This window comes from Eleutherodactylus coqui, chromosome 1 (genome assembly GCF_035609145.1).
Source record: "Eleutherodactylus coqui strain aEleCoq1 chromosome 1, aEleCoq1.hap1, whole genome shotgun sequence".
NCBI lineage: Eukaryota > Metazoa > Chordata > Amphibia > Anura > Eleutherodactylidae > Eleutherodactylus > Eleutherodactylus coqui.
In genome coordinates this window covers 492,101,629-492,121,046 of record NC_089837.1, presented here as the reverse complement: position 1 = coordinate 492,121,046, position 19,418 = coordinate 492,101,629, and the positions used below count along the sequence as shown (strand labels likewise).

Sequence of the window (19,418 nt, the reverse complement as noted above, 5' to 3'; positions counted from 1 at the left end):
TGAGTGCTGAATGTGGCTGTTGCTGGCGGATGTCCATGTATAGAACGGAATCGTCTCCCTATGCAACTCTATGCAAACTCCGCCCTCTCATGATATAAATATATGTCCCGTGGCATTATAGTGCATTTCACACATGCACATATACACCCCTAGCTGCCATCTAATTATCCAGTTATTCAACCAACTACCAGTTTTCCAAACATCTGCTCCACCATGAAACTCTACTGTGCTTCACGAGCTGTAGGATAAATTAGCCCCTTAACCTTCTACAAAACTGCTAAAGTATTCCGACAGTTCTAATAAACTAAATATCGACACAAACAAAAAATTCATTCCGGCCCTGTCACTTGGAATCATGATAAAGCTCTTAAATGACCTATATAATCTAGGCCGTACACTAGGACGGTGAGCCAAAGAGTTTTCCAATTCAGGAGCCTACAACAGTCATTAGTTAACTGTGACTTCGAGTGAAATCAGGTCGTTAAATGATCAGTTACCTATACAATATTCATTATCTGTAGACTGTGATAAAGCAACACTAAAAGCCTTAAACTCTTATTTCCATCTCAGGTTTCCCTTATGGGAATGGGCAATGTATCAAGTGGTGCACCGGCCTTCACCGTGGTCACACTTTATCGATACTTCTAATGATGAAATGCTTACATTAGCAGGCAACAGAAAGAACATGGACACTTTTTCTTCATTGGTACCTTTCCATCTTTTTCAGCCCTGTTCCGACCATCTCGTGGAGGAAGGTCAGCGGGTTTATACCTAGCAAAGCACGGCTAAGAAAATCACAAGCGGTTCTGGAGATTCCTAATGTCCAGCTAGAAGATGCAGGAACCTATGAATGTAAAGCTGAGAACTCCAGGGGAAAAAATGCCTTCCGAGGTCAATTGCAAGTATACAGTAAGTGTTTGCAAAAGAAATCTGACTACGGTGGTGGTTTATAGACAACTTGGTAAATTTGGTGATTGGTGCTCGTTGAACTAGTCTGAGATCTGTATTCATTTAAGATGTGATGAAGGGGGTTATATATTTCTTTTTGTAATGGTTCGATTACCCTATAAGCTGTCATTCCAGTGGCTATGAAATAGTAAAACATTTACTATTAGTTGCAGCATCATCTCTGTGTGTGAGACTAAGCTTTCTTCTCACTTGGCTTCTCTTCTCTTCTCTTTTGCAGAGATGTCTATGGGTAGCACACATGCATTTAAAATAAATGGTATCTAGACTATTATGAAAAGGGAGAGTATCCAATTTGTGATTCAAGTGCTGTAGGTTGAGGGTATATAAGGTGGTGGGAAGCTCACTGAAGACTCATGTAGACAAGCTGCTCTGACGGGTGCTGACCTAAGTACTGCCCCAGAGGATGCGCCCACCACATTAGTAGGCTCCACCCAGTAGGGTCAGAGATTTGGCACCCAGTAGAAAATAGTGCTACCTCTGCCAACCAGTATGTCACCAGTGACAGAGGAAATAGTTGGGCCCAAATAAAAGCATCAAATTGGAGCTATTTTGTGTAGTTGTGGCACAGTTGGAAATAGTGAAATTAGTGGAGGCTGCATAGCAGGCTGCAGCTCTTACTAGAGGAGCAACTTGGACCCCAGGGAGTGGTCCAGAAGGGGTCAGACTAAAGGCCCACTGTTGCTGCCTCTACAGCAGGAGACAGGACCAGCAGACAATGGCCAAGTAAATGAGAAACCTGGCCCAGGTGAATTAAAGTGGTCTAGAACGGCTTTGACGTTGCATACGTGAAGGAGGAGTAAGCGACTGCCTGCAGAGTCCACACAGCAGTGAATGAAGGATGGTCACTGATCACAGGACACAGAGCATTAGTTCGTAGGGAGTCTACCTTCCCATGCCAGCAGGTGCGATGATAGCTGCAAAGTAGGCCAAAAGATGAGACTGTCCAATGTAAAGGTCTGCTGCTTTGGCATGCTTTAGACAGTGAGCAGAAGAGCCTGAAACAGCCCACAACATCGTCCCTGGTTACGGTAGGTCCCTTTGAGACTAGTGAAAGACCTATGAAAGAAGCTGTATCCTTTTGAAAGGCAGGTCCGTGTTAGAAGATGGTTGTTCAGACGCGTTAAGTTAATGAATTAAGGTTCAGGACTGCATACCGTGTTTGCAATTTTTAAAGTACAGCACTCTCCTATGGATTGTAGCATGTAAATACAACTATCCTACCAGAAGAAGTTTGACCCCTGAGCAAGAATTTAAAGTAGTATTTATTTGCATATATTATACTTAGTATAGCTCCTTTGGCCCTATTGACATCAGATACTCTCTATGGCAAACTTTCTACTAATGTCTGATACACTTCATCTGATATTTCCCTCCAGTCATCCTGCAAATGTCTGCCAAGTTCTCTCAAAGAAGATGGACGCTGTTCACATTTCCTGACCCGACATTTCATTACATCCCAAAGATGTCCATGAGGGTTCAGGTCGGAAATTTGTGCAGGCCAGTCCAATTATGGAACATCCATATCCTCATCCACATTGGATTTGTGACAAGGCGTGTTGTCTTGTTGGAAGTATAGCTGACCATTCCCAGTGTATTGACACATTGTTGGCAGCACATTATTGTCTAAAATATCAGGGTACACCGCCATGTTCATGGTTCTTGTCACTACAACCAACGGACCAAGACCATGCCACGTAACACATCCCTAGCTCACAACGGGACCTATGCTGTACTTAACACAGGCAAAAGGCATTCCCCAGCCATCCTCCATACACAGGTACCTCCAACTGATTTGAAGATAGAGTAGCGCGATTCCTCACTCCGTAGAATGATTTTCCGCTGCTCAATTGTTCAATGATGATGCTCCTTGCCCCACTGTAGACAGGCTACTGTATCTTTTTGGAGAGAACCCTCCAGACATTTGCAGGATGAATGGAGGGAAATACCAGCTGACGTGTATCAGACGTTAATAGAAAGTATGCCGTGGATAGTATCTGATGTAATTAGGGCCAAAGGAGCCTCACTAAGTATTAACATACTGTATATAAATAAATACTTTTTTTGATTTTTGGTAAGATACTGTATGTATTCAGAGCAGGTTTGAGTTGCTTCATATTTGCCACGCCATTCGCATTCACCTGCTTTCTTACAGGTATCCCAATATTAAGGTTTTGGCAGAAAAGGGGCAAGCCGGCTCACATATGAACACTGGTTGCTGTGAAAATACCATTTAATTCCAGCTTTTATAAGGGCTTATCAAGTAGCAATTCCCTTTGCAACCAGTCTGTCCTAGATTACTCAAGCCTTTAGCTTGTTGTCAAATTGACTCAGAGCTGAGAGCGTAATAAGGGCGAGTAGGCATACCAGTAACTAAACCGCATTCTTTATCTACCGCTTGCTGCATTAATGAAGAACCTCTTTGCATTATGGGTACTGCTATATGATATCCCCCACTTTGTAGAAAGCCTTGATTTCTATTATACTTGAGATTGCTCTATTCACTTATGGAAAGCATACCGTAATACAAAAGACGCGGCCTTCAGTACTGTAGCTGAATGGTTGCATGGTGACTATGGTTATATATATGTGAGGAAATCTGGACTGAAAGATAATACGATGCTGCGCTGTTATTCATCGCAGTAAAGCCCCGAAAACAATAATTTATTCTCTGCGCTGTATTTTATGTGTTGCTCATATCGGAGTGGGTAATATGTTGAATGATATTGCTGCAGCTGTCTCTAATTACTATAAGTACACGGCAAAGTTCAGACACAGATTATCCCGACAATGCTTTCCCTAAAATGTGTTAACACAATAAAAGTAGAACATTTGAGCCTATGAAAATGGACAGGGTTACACAGTCACATTTACAAGGGTTCTGCACTGTTATTATCCCTATATGTTAAAAGAGATCACTGACGATAAACTGTAATCTGCTGAAGAATCAGGCAGTAAGTGTTCAATTTCCCTGCAGCACTCCCACAGGAGAAATGAAGCATTACACAGCTCAATGGCCTGGCTATACAATGCCAGATCCTCCACAGTGAGAGACACACTTTTGTATTCCCTCTCTGTTATGTCCACCAGATTAGGGTCCCTCCTTCTATTAACTCCTAATAGCGTATTGGAAAGTTTATTTGCTAAACTAGATAACTTGTTCAACCCCTTCCTGATGTTCACTGTACATGTCGGATGTCTGAGTATGGAGTGGGTTCGAGTGCTGAGCCTACACAATACATTGTGGGTGTCGGAGATTTTTGACGGCTGACCTGATCAGAGATAACATGAATCATGGCTGTGTAACCTCTAAGTGCCGCTGTGAATTATGATAGTTGCATTTAAAGGCCCAGATTAGCATTTGGGGGGCCCTGAATCCCAAATAGACCCTATGCGGGTGCCATAGCTGCTGGGGGTCTTCTGAAGGTCCGCAAGGCTGCCATGAATGATCATCTATCAAGACATCTTAGGTCCCAATGCTGCAGGGGTTAGAGGCAAAGAAATTAATAAAACGGTTCTCTACTCAACTTTTAGACGTTAACTTTTAAGAGACATCGTTGACAATTTGGCATATCTACACTAAGCTGGTGTTCTCATTTGAGACCCTCTCTGTAAGTGTACTCAATTTTAATCTCTAGCCCCTCTAACCACTCTAACCTTTTGGTTTCTCGGCTACAAATGACCGGGTTTTATTTTGGATGTCCCATTGACAGTCTCTCCCCCCGTTTGATGTCCTGAGTGATGAGGGGTCCATTTGGCCTACCTGGTTGAATGATCTGTTGAGCAATCTTGGACTTTAGATGTGACGGTCTGCCTTTTCCTGGGTAGACCAGTCATACCAGGTGAATCATTGTCAATTTAGAGATTTTTGTTTTCATTTGAGTTTATACCCCCAGAGTGATGTACTTGTTCTAATTTAAAGAGGCACATCTTTATAGATTGCTAGTCAAAATAAAGTATAATGAAATACTGTAGTATTGCGCTATACTTAATGAGCGATCAAAGGATCGCAATTTGAAGTCAAAGAATGTCAACGCATTTTAAAAAGAAATGTCAGAAAAAAAAATACAAGGCCAGAATTGCGCTTTCTTGGTCACCCCGTATACAAGAAGAAATTAATTAAAAGCAAATTTTAAAAATCCTATATACTCCACGAATGGTATTATAAAAAACTACAGGTTACCCCCCCCCCCCTCCCAAAAAATAAGCCCCCACACAACCCCCCCAAAAAATTAAAAAGCTATGGGAGTCAAAAGATGACTACAATAAGCAATTTTTAAAAGCGTTTTTTTTTTTAAAGCAGTATGACATTAAAATAAAACTATATATGATATTGCTGTGAATGTCTTGACCCACAGAATACAGATAGCATGTCATTGTTACTGCATCATGAAAATAAATGGGGTAATTTTGTTTTTATTTACACTTTGCTCTACTTAGAAATTTTCAATACATGATATGGTGCTTTAAATGGTGTCATTGAAAAATTCAACTCATCCTCCAAAGAACAACCCTCGTTTAGCGAGGTCATCAAAAAATTAGAAAAAAAGTTATGATTTTTTTTTTAAAGTACGGAGGAAAAGAATAAAAATGACAGATGCAAAAAGGGATGCAGTAGGAAAGGGGTTAATGTAATGCATACACTGATGAGAGCAGCCGAGCAGGGAAGGTAAGGGCTGCTTTCAAATTGTTGGAGTTAAATGTATCATTCACTTCTTAACGACCAATAACATGAATCTACATCATAAGGGCTTATTCCCATGAGCGTATATCGGCTGGCCGATATACGCTTCCATCTAAGCAGTCCCCCCTTCCCTCCCCCTCACCGGCTCTCTGCCTCTCTTCTCCACTCCTGCGTTTGCAATGAGAGGGGGCAGAGCTAATCTCTGTTCTGTCCCGCCCACTCCCATTGCTGCCTATTGAGCAGGGGCGGGAGCTTAGCTCCACCCCCATCCCACTCACTCCCATTGCAAACCGCTCAGAGGGGAGGATAAAAGCAGTGAGCCGCTGAGTGAGAGGGACAGCGTATATCGTCCAGGCTTGAAAACCCAGCTGATATACGCACGTCTGAATAAGCCCTAAGTCACGTGTGACTGTTTAGTGCTGAACACTCCTATAAATGGTGGGAGCCAGCTGCACTGAACAGCTGACATCTACTTGCAATGGCTGTGATCAGAGATAGCTCCAGTGCCAGCCATTTAACTACTTAACAGCCCAAGTCCTAATAATGGCCTCCAGGCTTGTCATGTCCTGGGAGTGGCAGAGCTTAGTAGACTAAGCGATTGCATATTCAAACCCCTAGTGGGACCAAAAAAAAGTTTCATATAATTTTTTTAAAATATCAAAAAAACGTATAACTTGTATCACAGGAAAAAGTAAACCCTAAAAAGTATAATTTCACCCTGTCTCCAATGATAGTAGAGCATAGAGAAAGTGAGCATGGAGAAATCTCAGCATCAAGATGGTGCCCGATAAGTATCAGACCGGAGGCTGCTGTATAATGACTGCTATATACATAGGAGATGTCCAGAGTGTGACAGATAATCAGATGAGGGCTATAGTGATAAAAAAAAAATGTGTTTTTACCAAAGTGTGCCTTTATAATAAATGTGTACATTGTTTTCAGTAAATGATATGCTCTGTTAATTGGTAGCATTAAACACAAGCCCTCATACAGCTGTGCTGGTGGAAAAATAAAAACCTTATAGTGCTTCAAAGGCGGGAATGAAAACAAACAACAAAACAATGAAAAGTGTTTATAACAGGAAGGAATTAAAATGACTCGATTCCATTTGCGGAGTTGTTGAGTAAAATGCTAATGACAGCTCCGGCAGCCTGCAGTGGCTGTTTCTCCCAAGTGGCCCGGACCGCAGTGGGCACTTCCAGGCTCCGGTTCAGTAGCAGGCAGAGTTTGCCTGCTTTTTGGCTGATCCCTTCATTATTTTCGCCTTTGAGTCCCTTGTGTCAATGTTTCCCCATATGGCAACCTTGCCCTGGACATATCAGTACAGCAGACTCAAACACACCATAGCTTGAAAGGAAGACCATAAGAACACTGATACATTTTGTTACATTCTGACAACACTGAGAAGTGGGATTTTGTTAACTAACCATACATTTAAATACCAAAGGATATATTGAAGCCACAACCTCGTCCTTCTTCACTAGACCTTTAAATGAAGTACAATACTCGGTGGAATAAAGCTCCTTGTAGATCTTGTAAGACGGCGCACATAAAACAAAAGCCAAGCTTGGCCAGGGATTTACAAAGTGACTCCTTTATAGCTCAGTATGATAAATGCATGGCAGCGCATCTGGAGCAGGAGATGGACTGCAAATAACCAGGGGATCATGTAGGTGAGTGAAGGACACCATGCCAGGGTCTCTTCAATAATAAATTCCAGCGTCTTTCCACATATTTCTCTTCCGGTGTGCAGTACTTATTTCACTATATTATTTTCTTCTTTAGCCCTCTATGAATTTCATGTGTTGAAAGCAGCACTGGTGTAGATAGATTAGATAGATGTGAAATAGATATTGCTCGTAAGAAATAGATAGATGGATAGGTGGATGAATAGATAGATAGATTTGATAGATAGATAGATAGATAGATAGATAGATAGATAGATAGATAGATAGATAGATAGATAGATAGATAGATATGAGATAGATAGATATGCGATAAATAGGTAAATAGATAGATATGAGATAGATAGATAGATAGATATGAGATAGATATGATATAGATAGATATGAGATAGATAGATATGAGAGATAGATAGATAGATAGATAGATAGATAGATAGATAGATAAGTAGATATGAGTTAGATAGATATGAAATATATAGATAGATATGAGATAGATAGATAGATAGATAGATAGGAAATAGATAGATATGAGATAGATAGATATGAGATAGATAGATATGAGAGATAGATAGATAGATATGAGAGAGATAGATAGATATGAGATAGATAGATAGATAGATATGAGATAGATAGATAGATATGAGATAGATAGATAGATATGAGATAGATAGATAGATAGATAGATAGATAGATAGATAGATAGATATGGGATAGATAGATAGATATGAGATAGATAGATAGATATGAGATAGATAGATAGATAGATAGATAGATAGATAGATAGATAGATATGAGATAGATAGATAGATAGATATGAGATAGATAGATAGATATGAGATAGATATGAGATAGATAGATAGATAGATAGATAGATAGGAGATAGATAGATATGAGATGTGCCTTCAAATGGTTCCAACAGACACAGGGATCTGTAACGATGGCACCACCTGTGTTGGGATGACGACTGTGAAACAGTTAGAGTTGCTCATACTTGTCAGACAATCAGATGATCCTCTCTACCGGTGGTCTGACGAGGGGGTCCTGAGCCTGATCGCCTTCTGTGCACCACCTTACGCATCCACTGGTCCCAACAACCAGTTTCAGTTCACCTAAAAATAATCACTGGTTAATTAAATATCAACTGATATATACAGGAACTTTCAACGACTAGCCGGTATGCGCTTCCCCGAAAAAGTGAGCAACAATTGTTCTGTATAAAAGTGCATAAACTATAGTTGTTCATATGCTAACAACTTGCTGTAGCAACTATTCGTATGATAGTTGTCTCATGTAAAGCCACATCTTCTTATATCTATCTATCTATCTCCTATCTATCTATCTATCTATCTATCTATCTCATATCAATCTATCTATCTCCTATCTATCTCATATCTATCTATCTATCTATCTATCTATCTATCTATCTATCTATCTATCTATCTATCTATCTCATATCAATCTATCTATCTCCTATCTATCTCATATCTATCTATCTATCTATCTATCTATCTATCTATCTATCTATCTATCTATCTCTCTCTCTCTCTCTCATATCTATCTATCATATCTATCTATCTCATATCTATCTATCTATCTATCTATCTCATATCTATCTATCTATCTATCTATCTTCTATCTTCTATCATCTATCTATCTATCTATCTCATATCTATCTATCTATCTATCTATCTCCTATCTATCTATTTCTCCTCTATCTATCTATCTATCTATCTCATATCAATCTATCTATCTCCTATCTATCTCATATCTATCTATCTATCTATCTATCTCTCTCTCATATCTATCTATCATATCTATCTATCTATCTCATATCTATCTATCTATCTATCTATCTATCTCATATCTATCTATCTATCTATCTATCTATCTATCTATCTATCTTCTATCTTCTATCTTCTATCATCTATCTATCTATCTCATATCTATCTATCTATCTATCTATCTATCTATCTCCTATCTATCTATCTATCTATCTATCTCATATCTATCTATCTATCTATCTCTCATATCTATCTATCTATCTATCTTCTATCATCTATCTATCTATCTATCTCATATCTATCTATCTACCCTATCTATTTAACTATCTATCTCATATCTATCTATCTATCTATCTCTCATATCTATCTATCTATCTTCTATCATCTATCTATCAATCTCATATCTATCTATCTATCTATCTATCTATCTATCTATCTATCTCATATCTATCTCCTATCTATCTATCTATCTATCTCCTATCTATCTATCTATCTATCTATCTATCTATCTATCTATCTATCTATCTATCTATCTATCTATCTGTCTGTCTATTTATCTATGGTGCACTATAGAAGGCAGTAGGGACCAGCAGCCATAACACTATCTATGTGTCTATCTTCACTATCTTACCAAAATTAATTGGATTTGGCCACCTGAGCAAGAATCAAAAGTAATATTTATTTCCATATGTTAATACGTAGTGGGGCTCCTTTGGCATCAGGTACTCTCCCTGATATACATTCTACTAATGCCTGATATACTTCAGCTGGTATTTCCCAAATTCACCCTGCAAATGTCTGTCGAGCCTCATCTGTTCTGGATCTGTTTTCCTGACCACTACACATCATTGGACAGTTGAGCAACGAAAGAATGTTTAATGGAGTGACAAATCACACTACTCCATCTCTTTAGATCAGAAGGAAGTATCTGGGTGTGCAGGAGGCCTGGAAAACGCTTTGTGCCTAGACAATAATGTGCTGCTGACAATGTGGCAATACTCTGGAAATGGTCAGCCATACTTCCAACTTGACGACGTGCCTTGTCACAAATATAATCCTGTTTTACATTGATTTGAGAATTTGGATATTCCACGATTGGACTGGCTGCACGGAGTCCTAACCTGAACTCTACTGAACATATTTGGGACGAACTGGAATGTCTGCTCAGGAAATATGAGCAGCATCCATCTTCTTTGAGAACACTTTCCAGACATTTGCAGGATGAATAGAGGGAAATACCAGCTAAAGTATATCAGACGTTAGTGGAAAGTATGCCATGAAGAGTATCCAATGCAAATAGGACTAAAGGAGCCTCACTAAGTATTAATATATAGAAATAAATACTACTTTTGATTCTTGCACATGTGTCCAATTACCTTTGGTAGGCTAGTCTGTATGTTTGTCTATCTATCTATCTATCTCAAATCTATCTATCTCATAGATAGATAGATAGATAGATAGATAGATAGATAGATATCCCATATATATCTATCGCATATCTATCTATATCTATCTATCTATCTATCTATCTATCTATCTATCTATCTATCTATCTCATATCTTTATATCTCTCTATCTAATATCTATGTATTTATCTCATATCTATCTCATATCTATCTATCTTATATCTATCTCATATCTATCTATCTATCTATCTATCTATCTATCTCATATCCATCTCCTATCTATCTATCTATCTATCTATCTCATACTTATATATCTCAAATCTATCAATCTATCTCATATCTATCTATCTATCTCATATCCATCTATCTTATATCTATCTATCTCATATCTATCTATCTATCTATCTCTCATAACCCCTGATATACTGTATATGCATAGTGGGTTAACCTTGATACAAGTGTGCATATGATAAACTCTATATAAAGAATTGTTACTGTAACCTTGATGTTCCTACTATCAATATAATGTAAACTGTTTCTATTAGAAGTGTCTTTGAGAAGCATTTTCTACAATGTCATTCAGTGCCATGTTGGTTTTCCTATTGGTTGTCCACATTCCAATTTAATATTTTCTATAGAAAGTAAAATGTGTTGTTTTGTGTTTAATATATGGAAATAAATACTACTTTTGATTCTTGCACAGGTGTCCAATTACTTTTGGTAGGCTAGTCTGTATGTTTGTCTATCTATCTATCTATCTCATATATATATATCTATCTCATATCTATCTATCTATCTATCTATCTATCTATCTATCTCATATCTATCTATCTCTCATATCTATCTATCTCCTATCTATCTATCTATCTATCTATCTATCTATCTCATATCTATCTATCTCATATCTATCTATCTATCTATCTCATATCTATCTATCTATCTATCTATCTATCTCATATCTATCTATCTATCTCTTCTATCTATCTATCTATCTATCTATCTCTCATATCTATCTCTCATATCTATCTATCTATCTATCTATCTCATATCTATCTATCTATCTATCTCATATCTATCTATCTATCTATCTATCTATCTCATATCTATCTATCTATCTATCTCATATCTATCTATCTATCTCATATCTATCTATCTCTCATATCTATCTATCTATCTATCTATCTATCTCATATCTATCTATCTCTCCTATCTCTCCTATCTATCTATCTATCTATCTATCTATCTCTCATATCTATCTCTCATATCTATCTATCTAATATCTATCTATCTATCTATCTATCTATCTCATATCTATCTATCTATCTATCTATCTATCTATCTATCTATCTCTCATATCTATATCTCATATCTATCTATCTATCTCATATATATCTATCCATCTCAAATCTATCAATCTATCTCATATCTATCTATCTCATATCTCTCTCTCTCCTATCTATCTATCTATCTATCTATCTATCTATCTCTCATAACCCCTGATATACTGTATATGCATAGTGGGTTAACCTTGATACAAGTGTGCATATGATAAACTCTATATAAAGAATTGTTACTGTAACCTTGATGTTCCTACTATCAGTATAATGTAAACTGTTTCTATTAGAAGTGTCTTTGAGAAGCATTTTCTACAATGTCATTCAGTGCCATGTTGGTTTTCCTATTGGTTGTCCCCATTCCAATTAAATATTTTCTATAGAAAGTAAAATGTGTTGTTTTGTGTTTAATATATGGAAATAAATACTACTTTTGATTCTTGCACAGGTGTCCAATTACTTTTGGTAGGCTAGTCTGTATGTTTGTCTATCTATCTATCTCATATCTATCTATCTATCTATCTCTCCTATCTATCTATCTATCTATCTATCTATCTATCTATCTATCTATCTATCTATCTATCTATCTCCTATCTATCTATCTCATATCTATCTATCTATCTATCTCATATCTATCTATCTATCTATCTATCTCATATCTATCTATCTATCTATCTCATATCTATCTATCTATCTATCTATCTATCTATCTCATATCTATCTATCTATCTATCTATCTCATATCTATCTATCTATATATATATCTATCTATCTCATATCTATCTATCTATCTATCTATCTATCTATCTCTTCTATCTATCTATCTATCTATCTATCTATCTATCTATCTATCTATCTATCTATCTCTCATATCTATCTCTCCTATCTATCTATCTATCTCTCATATCTATCTCTCATATCTATCTATCTATCCATCTATCTAGCTCATATCTATCTATCCATCTCAAATCTATCAATCTATCTCATATCTATCTATCTCATATCTCTCTCTTTCTCTCTCATATCTATCTATCTATCTATCTATCTATCTATCCATCTATCTAGCTCATATCTATCTATCTATCTATCTATCTATCTATCTATCTATCTATCTCTCTCTCTCTCTCTCATATCTATCTATCATATCTATCTATCTCATATCTATCTATCTATCTATCTATCTATCTCATATCTATCTATCTATCTATCTATCTTCTATCTTCTATCATCTATCTATCTATCTATCTCATATCTATCTATCTATCTATCTATCTCCTATCTATCTATTTCTCCTCTATCTATCTATCTATCTATCTCATATCAATCTATCTATCTCCTATCTATCTCATATCTATCTATCTATCTATCTATCTCTCTCTCATATCTATCTATCATATCTATCTATCTATCTCATATCTATCTATCTATCTATCTATCTATCTCATATCTATCTATCTATCTATCTATCTATCTATCTATCTTCTATCTTCTATCTTCTATCATCTATCTATCTATCTCATATCTATCTATCTATCTATCTATCTATCTATCTATCTCCTATCTATCTATCTATCTATCTATCTCATATCTATCTATCTATCTATCTCTCATATCTATCTATCTATCTATCTTCTATCATCTATCTATCTATCTATCTCATATCTATCTATCTACCCTATCTATTTAACTATCTATCTCATATCTATCTATCTATCTATCTCTCATATCTATCTATCTATCTTCTATCATCTATCTATCAATCTCATATCTATCTATCTATCTATCTATCTATCTATCTATCTATCTCATATCTATCTCCTATCTATCTATCTATCTATCTCCTATCTATCTATCTATCTATCTATCTATCTATCTATCTATCTATCTATCTATCTATCTATCTATCTGTCTGTCTATTTATCTATGGTGCACTATAGAAGGCAGTAGGGACCAGCAGCCATAACACTATCTATGTGTCTATCTTCACTATCTTACCAAAATTAATTGGATTTGGCCACCTGAGCAAGAATCAAAAGTAATATTTATTTCCATATGTTAATACGTAGTGGGGCTCCTTTGGCATCAGGTACTCTCCCTGATATACATTCTACTAATGCCTGATATACTTCAGCTGGTATTTCCCAAATTCACCCTGCAAATGTCTGTCGAGCCTCATCTGTTCTGGATCTGTTTTCCTGACCACTACACATCATTGGACAGTTGAGCAACGAAAGAATGTTTAATGGAGTGACAAATCACACTACTCCATCTCTTTAGATCAGAAGGAAGTATCTGGGTGTGCAGGAGGCCTGGAAAACGCTTTGTGCCTAGACAATAATGTGCTGCTGACAATGTGGCAATACTCTGGAAATGGTCAGCCATACTTCCAACTTGACGACGTGCCTTGTCACAAATATAATCCTGTTTTACATTGATTTGAGAATTTGGATATTCCACGATTGGACTGGCTGCACGGAGTCCTAACCTGAACTCTACTGAACATATTTGGGACGAACTGGAATGTCTGCTCAGGAAATATGAGCAGCATCCATCTTCTTTGAGAACACTTTCCAGACATTTGCAGGATGAATAGAGGGAAATACCAGCTAAAGTATATCAGACGTTAGTGGAAAGTATGCCATGAAGAGTATCCAATGCAAATAGGACTAAAGGAGCCTCACTAAGTATTAATATATAGAAATAAATACTACTTTTGATTCTTGCACATGTGTCCAATTACCTTTGGTAGGCTAGTCTGTATGTTTGTCTATCTATCTATCTATCTCAAATCTATCTATCTCATAGATAGATAGATAGATAGATAGATAGATAGATAGATAGATATCCCATATATATCTATCGCATATCTATCTATATCTATCTATCTATCTATCTATCTATCTATCTATCTATCTATCTATCTCATATCTTTATATCTCTCTATCTAATATCTATGTATTTATCTCATATCTATCTCATATCTATCTATCTTATATCTATCTCATATCTATCTATCTATCTATCTATCTATCTATCTATCTCATATCCATCTCCTATCTATCTATCTATCTATCTATCTCATACTTATATATCTCAAATCTATCAATCTATCTCATATCTATCTATCTATCTCATATCCATCTATCTTATATCTATCTATCTCATATCTATCTATCTATCTATCTCTCATAACCCCTGATATACTGTATATGCATAGTGGGTTAACCTTGATACAAGTGTGCATATGATAAACTCTATATAAAGAATTGTTACTGTAACCTTGATGTTCCTACTATCAATATAATGTAAACTGTTTCTATTAGAAGTGTCTTTGAGAAGCATTTTCTACAATGTCATTCAGTGCCATGTTGGTTTTCCTATTGGTTGTCCACATTCCAATTTAATATTTTCTATAGAAAGTAAAATGTGTTGTTTTGTGTTTAATATATGGAAATAAATACTACTTTTGATTCTTGCACAGGTGTCCAATTACTTTTGGTAGGCTAGTCTGTATGTTTGTCTATCTATCTATCTATCTCATATATATATATCTATCTCATATCTATCTATCTATCTATCTATCTATCTATCTATCTATCTCATATCTATCTATCTCTCATATCTATCTATCTCCTATCTATCTATCTATCTATCTATCTATCTATCTATCTCATATCTATCTATCTCATATCTATCTATCTATCTATCTCATATCTATCTATCTATCTATCTATCTATCTCATATCTATCTATCTATCTCTTCTATCTATCTATCTATCTATCTATCTCTCATATCTATCTCTCATATCTATCTATCTATCTATCTATCTCATATCTATCTATCTATCTATCTCATATCTATCTATCTATCTATCTATCTCATATCTATCTATCTATCTATCTCATATCTATCTATCTATCTCATATCTATCTATCTCTCATATCTATCTATCTATCTATCTATCTATCTCATATCTATCTATCTCTCCTATCTCTCCTATCTATCTATCTATCTATCTATCTATCTCTCATATCTATCTCTCATATCTATCTATCTAATATCTATCTATCTATCTATCTATCTATCTCATATCTATCTATCTATCTATCTATCTATCTATCTATCTATCTATCTCTCATATCTATATCTCATATCTATCTATCTATCTCATATATATCTATCCATCTCAAATCTATCAATCTATCTCATATCTATCTATCTCATATCTCTCTCTCTCCTATCTATCTATCTATCTATCTATCTATCTCTCATAACCCCTGATATACTGTATATGCATAGTGGGTTAACCTTGATACAAGTGTGCATATGATAAACTCTATATAAAGAATTGTTACTGTAACCTTGATGTTCCTACTATCAGTATAATGTAAACTGTTTCTATTAGAAGTGTCTTTGAGAAGCATTTTCTACAATGTCATTCAGTGCCATGTTGGTTTTCCTATTGGTTGTCCCCATTCCAATTAAATATTTTCTATAGAAAGTAAAATGTGTTGTTTTGTGTTTAATATATGGAAATAAATACTACTTTTGATTCTTGCACAGGTGTCCAATTACTTTTGGTAGGCTAGTCTGTATGTTTGTCTATCTATCTATCTCATATCTATCTATCTATCTATCTCTCCTATCTATCTATCTATCTATCTATCTATCTATCTATCTATCTATCTATCTATCTATCTATCTATCTCCTATCTATCTATCTCATATCTATCTATCTATCTATCTCATATCTATCTATCTATCTATCTATCTCATATCTATCTATCTATCTATCTCATATCTATCTATCTATCTATCTATCTATCTATCTCATATCTATCTATCTATCTATCTATCTCATATCTATCTATCTATATATATATCTATCTATCTCATATCTATCTATCTATCTATCTATCTATCTATCTCTTCTATCTATCTATCTATCTATCTATCTATCTATCTATCTATCTATCTATCTATCTATCTATCTCTCATATCTATCTCTCCTATCTATCTATCTATCTCTCATATCTATCTCTCATATCTATCTATCTATCCATCTATCTAGCTCATATCTATCTATCCATCTCAAATCTATCAATCTATCTCATATCTATCTATCTCATATCTCTCTCTTTCTCTCTCATATCTATCTATCTATCTATCTATCTATCCATCTATCTAGCTCATATATATCTATCCATCTCAAATCTATCAATCTATCTCATATCTATCTATCTCATATCTCTCTCTCTCCTATCTATCTATCTATCTATCTATCTATCTATCTCTCATAACCCCTGATATACTGTATATGCATAGTGGGTTAACCTTGATACAAGTGTGCATATGATAAACTCTATATAAAGAATTGTTACTGTAACCTTGATGTTCCTACTATCAGTATAATGTAAACTGTTTCTATTAGAAGTGTCTTTGAGAAGCATTTTCTACAATGTCATTCAGTGCCATGTTGGTTTTCCTATTGGTTGTCCCCATTCCAATTAAATATTGTCTATAGAAACGAAAATGTGTTGTTTAGTTCATTATATACAATATATGGTATTTCTGCTTTTCTCTAGCTCAACCACAATGGATTGAGAAGATTAATGACACACAGTTAGACAGTGGAGACCAACTCCGCTGGGAATGTAAAGCATCTGGAAAGCCTCGGCCCATATATCGTTGGCTGAAGAACGGTCTCCCCCTGCCACCCCAGGTACTGCGTTACTCAATCAATTACATTTTTTTGTTACTTTTTCATTACAATAGAGAATTATTTTGCAAGCGACGACATATTTCCTGTATTTGGATGGAATTTCATGGAAACACATCCAAAGAACAAAAATATAGCTTTGCACCTGTGTACAGTATGTGCTCGGCAGCCAGAGCCGGGCAGCCGGGAGTGTTTTGAAGGTCATCACATCTTGAAGCAGTCAATGACCCTTAATAATTACACATATTTAATGTTCAGTGAAATTGTTACATTTTGTACATCATTTACATATATTATTCAGCATATTATTGAAAATAACCTGGAATTTTAAAAGAGCCTTTCAGGTTTTTCATGCACATTTTTTTCAGCCTCGCCTTTGAAGAGCTGTAACGTTTTTATTCTTCCGTGGACAGAACACATGAGGGCTTGTTTCTTATTTATAAATATCCTTCATGTGAATATACCCTGCGGTGGCTCAGTGGTTAGCACTGTTGGTTAGCAGCGCTGGGGTTCTGGGTCTAAACCATAAACATCATCTGCATGGAACGGGTTTGTTCTTTCTGGGTTTCCTCCCACACTCCAAAGACATGCTAATTGGGTCATTAGGATCTCTGATTGTGAACCCCAATGGGGAGCGGGACCAAGTTAAATGTTCACAGCCTTTGTACAGCACTGCAAAATGTGTACATACTTTATAAATAAGTGAAGTAAATTTTTAAAATGTACATTTAACCCTTTGCAATCCAATTTTGGATTCAGGGTTTCCTAGGGGGCTTTCTCTATTTGCCATTATACAATGACGCCATCTGCTGGCTAGAGCCAGTACTGCAGTGTGGGACATGCTGGAGAGGCCCCCTGACAACAGAACGGCCAGTAATATACAGTAAGATTACCCTGCCGGACGTCTTCCGACATCGGAGCTGTACAGACTTCAATCAGAATGTCTTCAGACATCAGACAGTGGATTGGAAAGGGTTAATAGATTAACCTTTTAAGGACCAGGGTGTTTTGGTCCTAAAGGACCAGGCATTTTTTTTGTGATTTTACCCATGTGGTGGTTTCACTGCTCTATTTTTTTTCCTTTAGCTACCAAAATTATCTTTGTAGTGTTTTTTTTTTCCCTATGACATATAGGGCTATTTTTTATGTCTTTTTTCACTAAGCTTTTTTTTTGCTTTTTAGATCTATTTTTTTTTTCAAATTAGTATATTTACACTAAAATAAAGTATGGGGATGGCTTCCTCCTTTTCTTTTGGAATGTTTTGATATATTATATGTGTGGTTTCGGATTACAGGGCACATACCGTGACGGTTTTGGTTGGCGCCGGTGGTGGGTCATTTTCTTTTTTTGTTTATTTTATTCTTTATTTTTATTATTTTTTTAACTTATTTTTGTAACTATTTTTTTTACTATCTATGTACCCCATGACATCATAAAAGACATCTGGGGGACATTTACCTTGTTTTTTTTATTTCACACTTTTCCACTTTAGCTGGGGTATTCCCCGTGTAGTCATAATATTCACTATCAGAGCTGATCTGGGTCAGTAGGACCCTGCAGCTCTGCTGTAACAGGGGGATCCGGCGGTTATGCGATCACTAGTCTGCATGGTGGAAGTAATACTTCCACTATCACTTTTCTAGTACATAACGCTCATTGAGAGCTATGTACTTGGGAAAGGAGAAGGTAGAAGCAGTTTTTAACCACTTTTTCTCCGAGTTCTTAGCTGCTATCAGACAGGATTAAAACTCAGGACCAAGTGCCATATATTTACCGTGCTTGGTCCTTAAGGGGTTAACAAGAATTGGAGGATAGATGGATGGAGAGTGAAGTACTGCAGC

General features: G+C 36.0%; 1 protein-coding gene across 1 annotated transcript in view; it reads left to right on the top strand.

Annotated features, from left to right (window-relative positions):
• Positions 1-19,418, top strand: part of CNTN5 (contactin 5) — an 802,468-nt gene that overhangs the window by 454,729 nt on the left and 328,321 nt on the right. The window contains exons 9-10 of the mRNA XM_066586592.1: positions 728-909; positions 17,443-17,579. Coding sequence (XP_066442689.1) covers positions 728-909; positions 17,443-17,579 — 319 coding nt within the window. The remainder of the gene's footprint in view (positions 1-727; positions 910-17,442; positions 17,580-19,418) is intronic.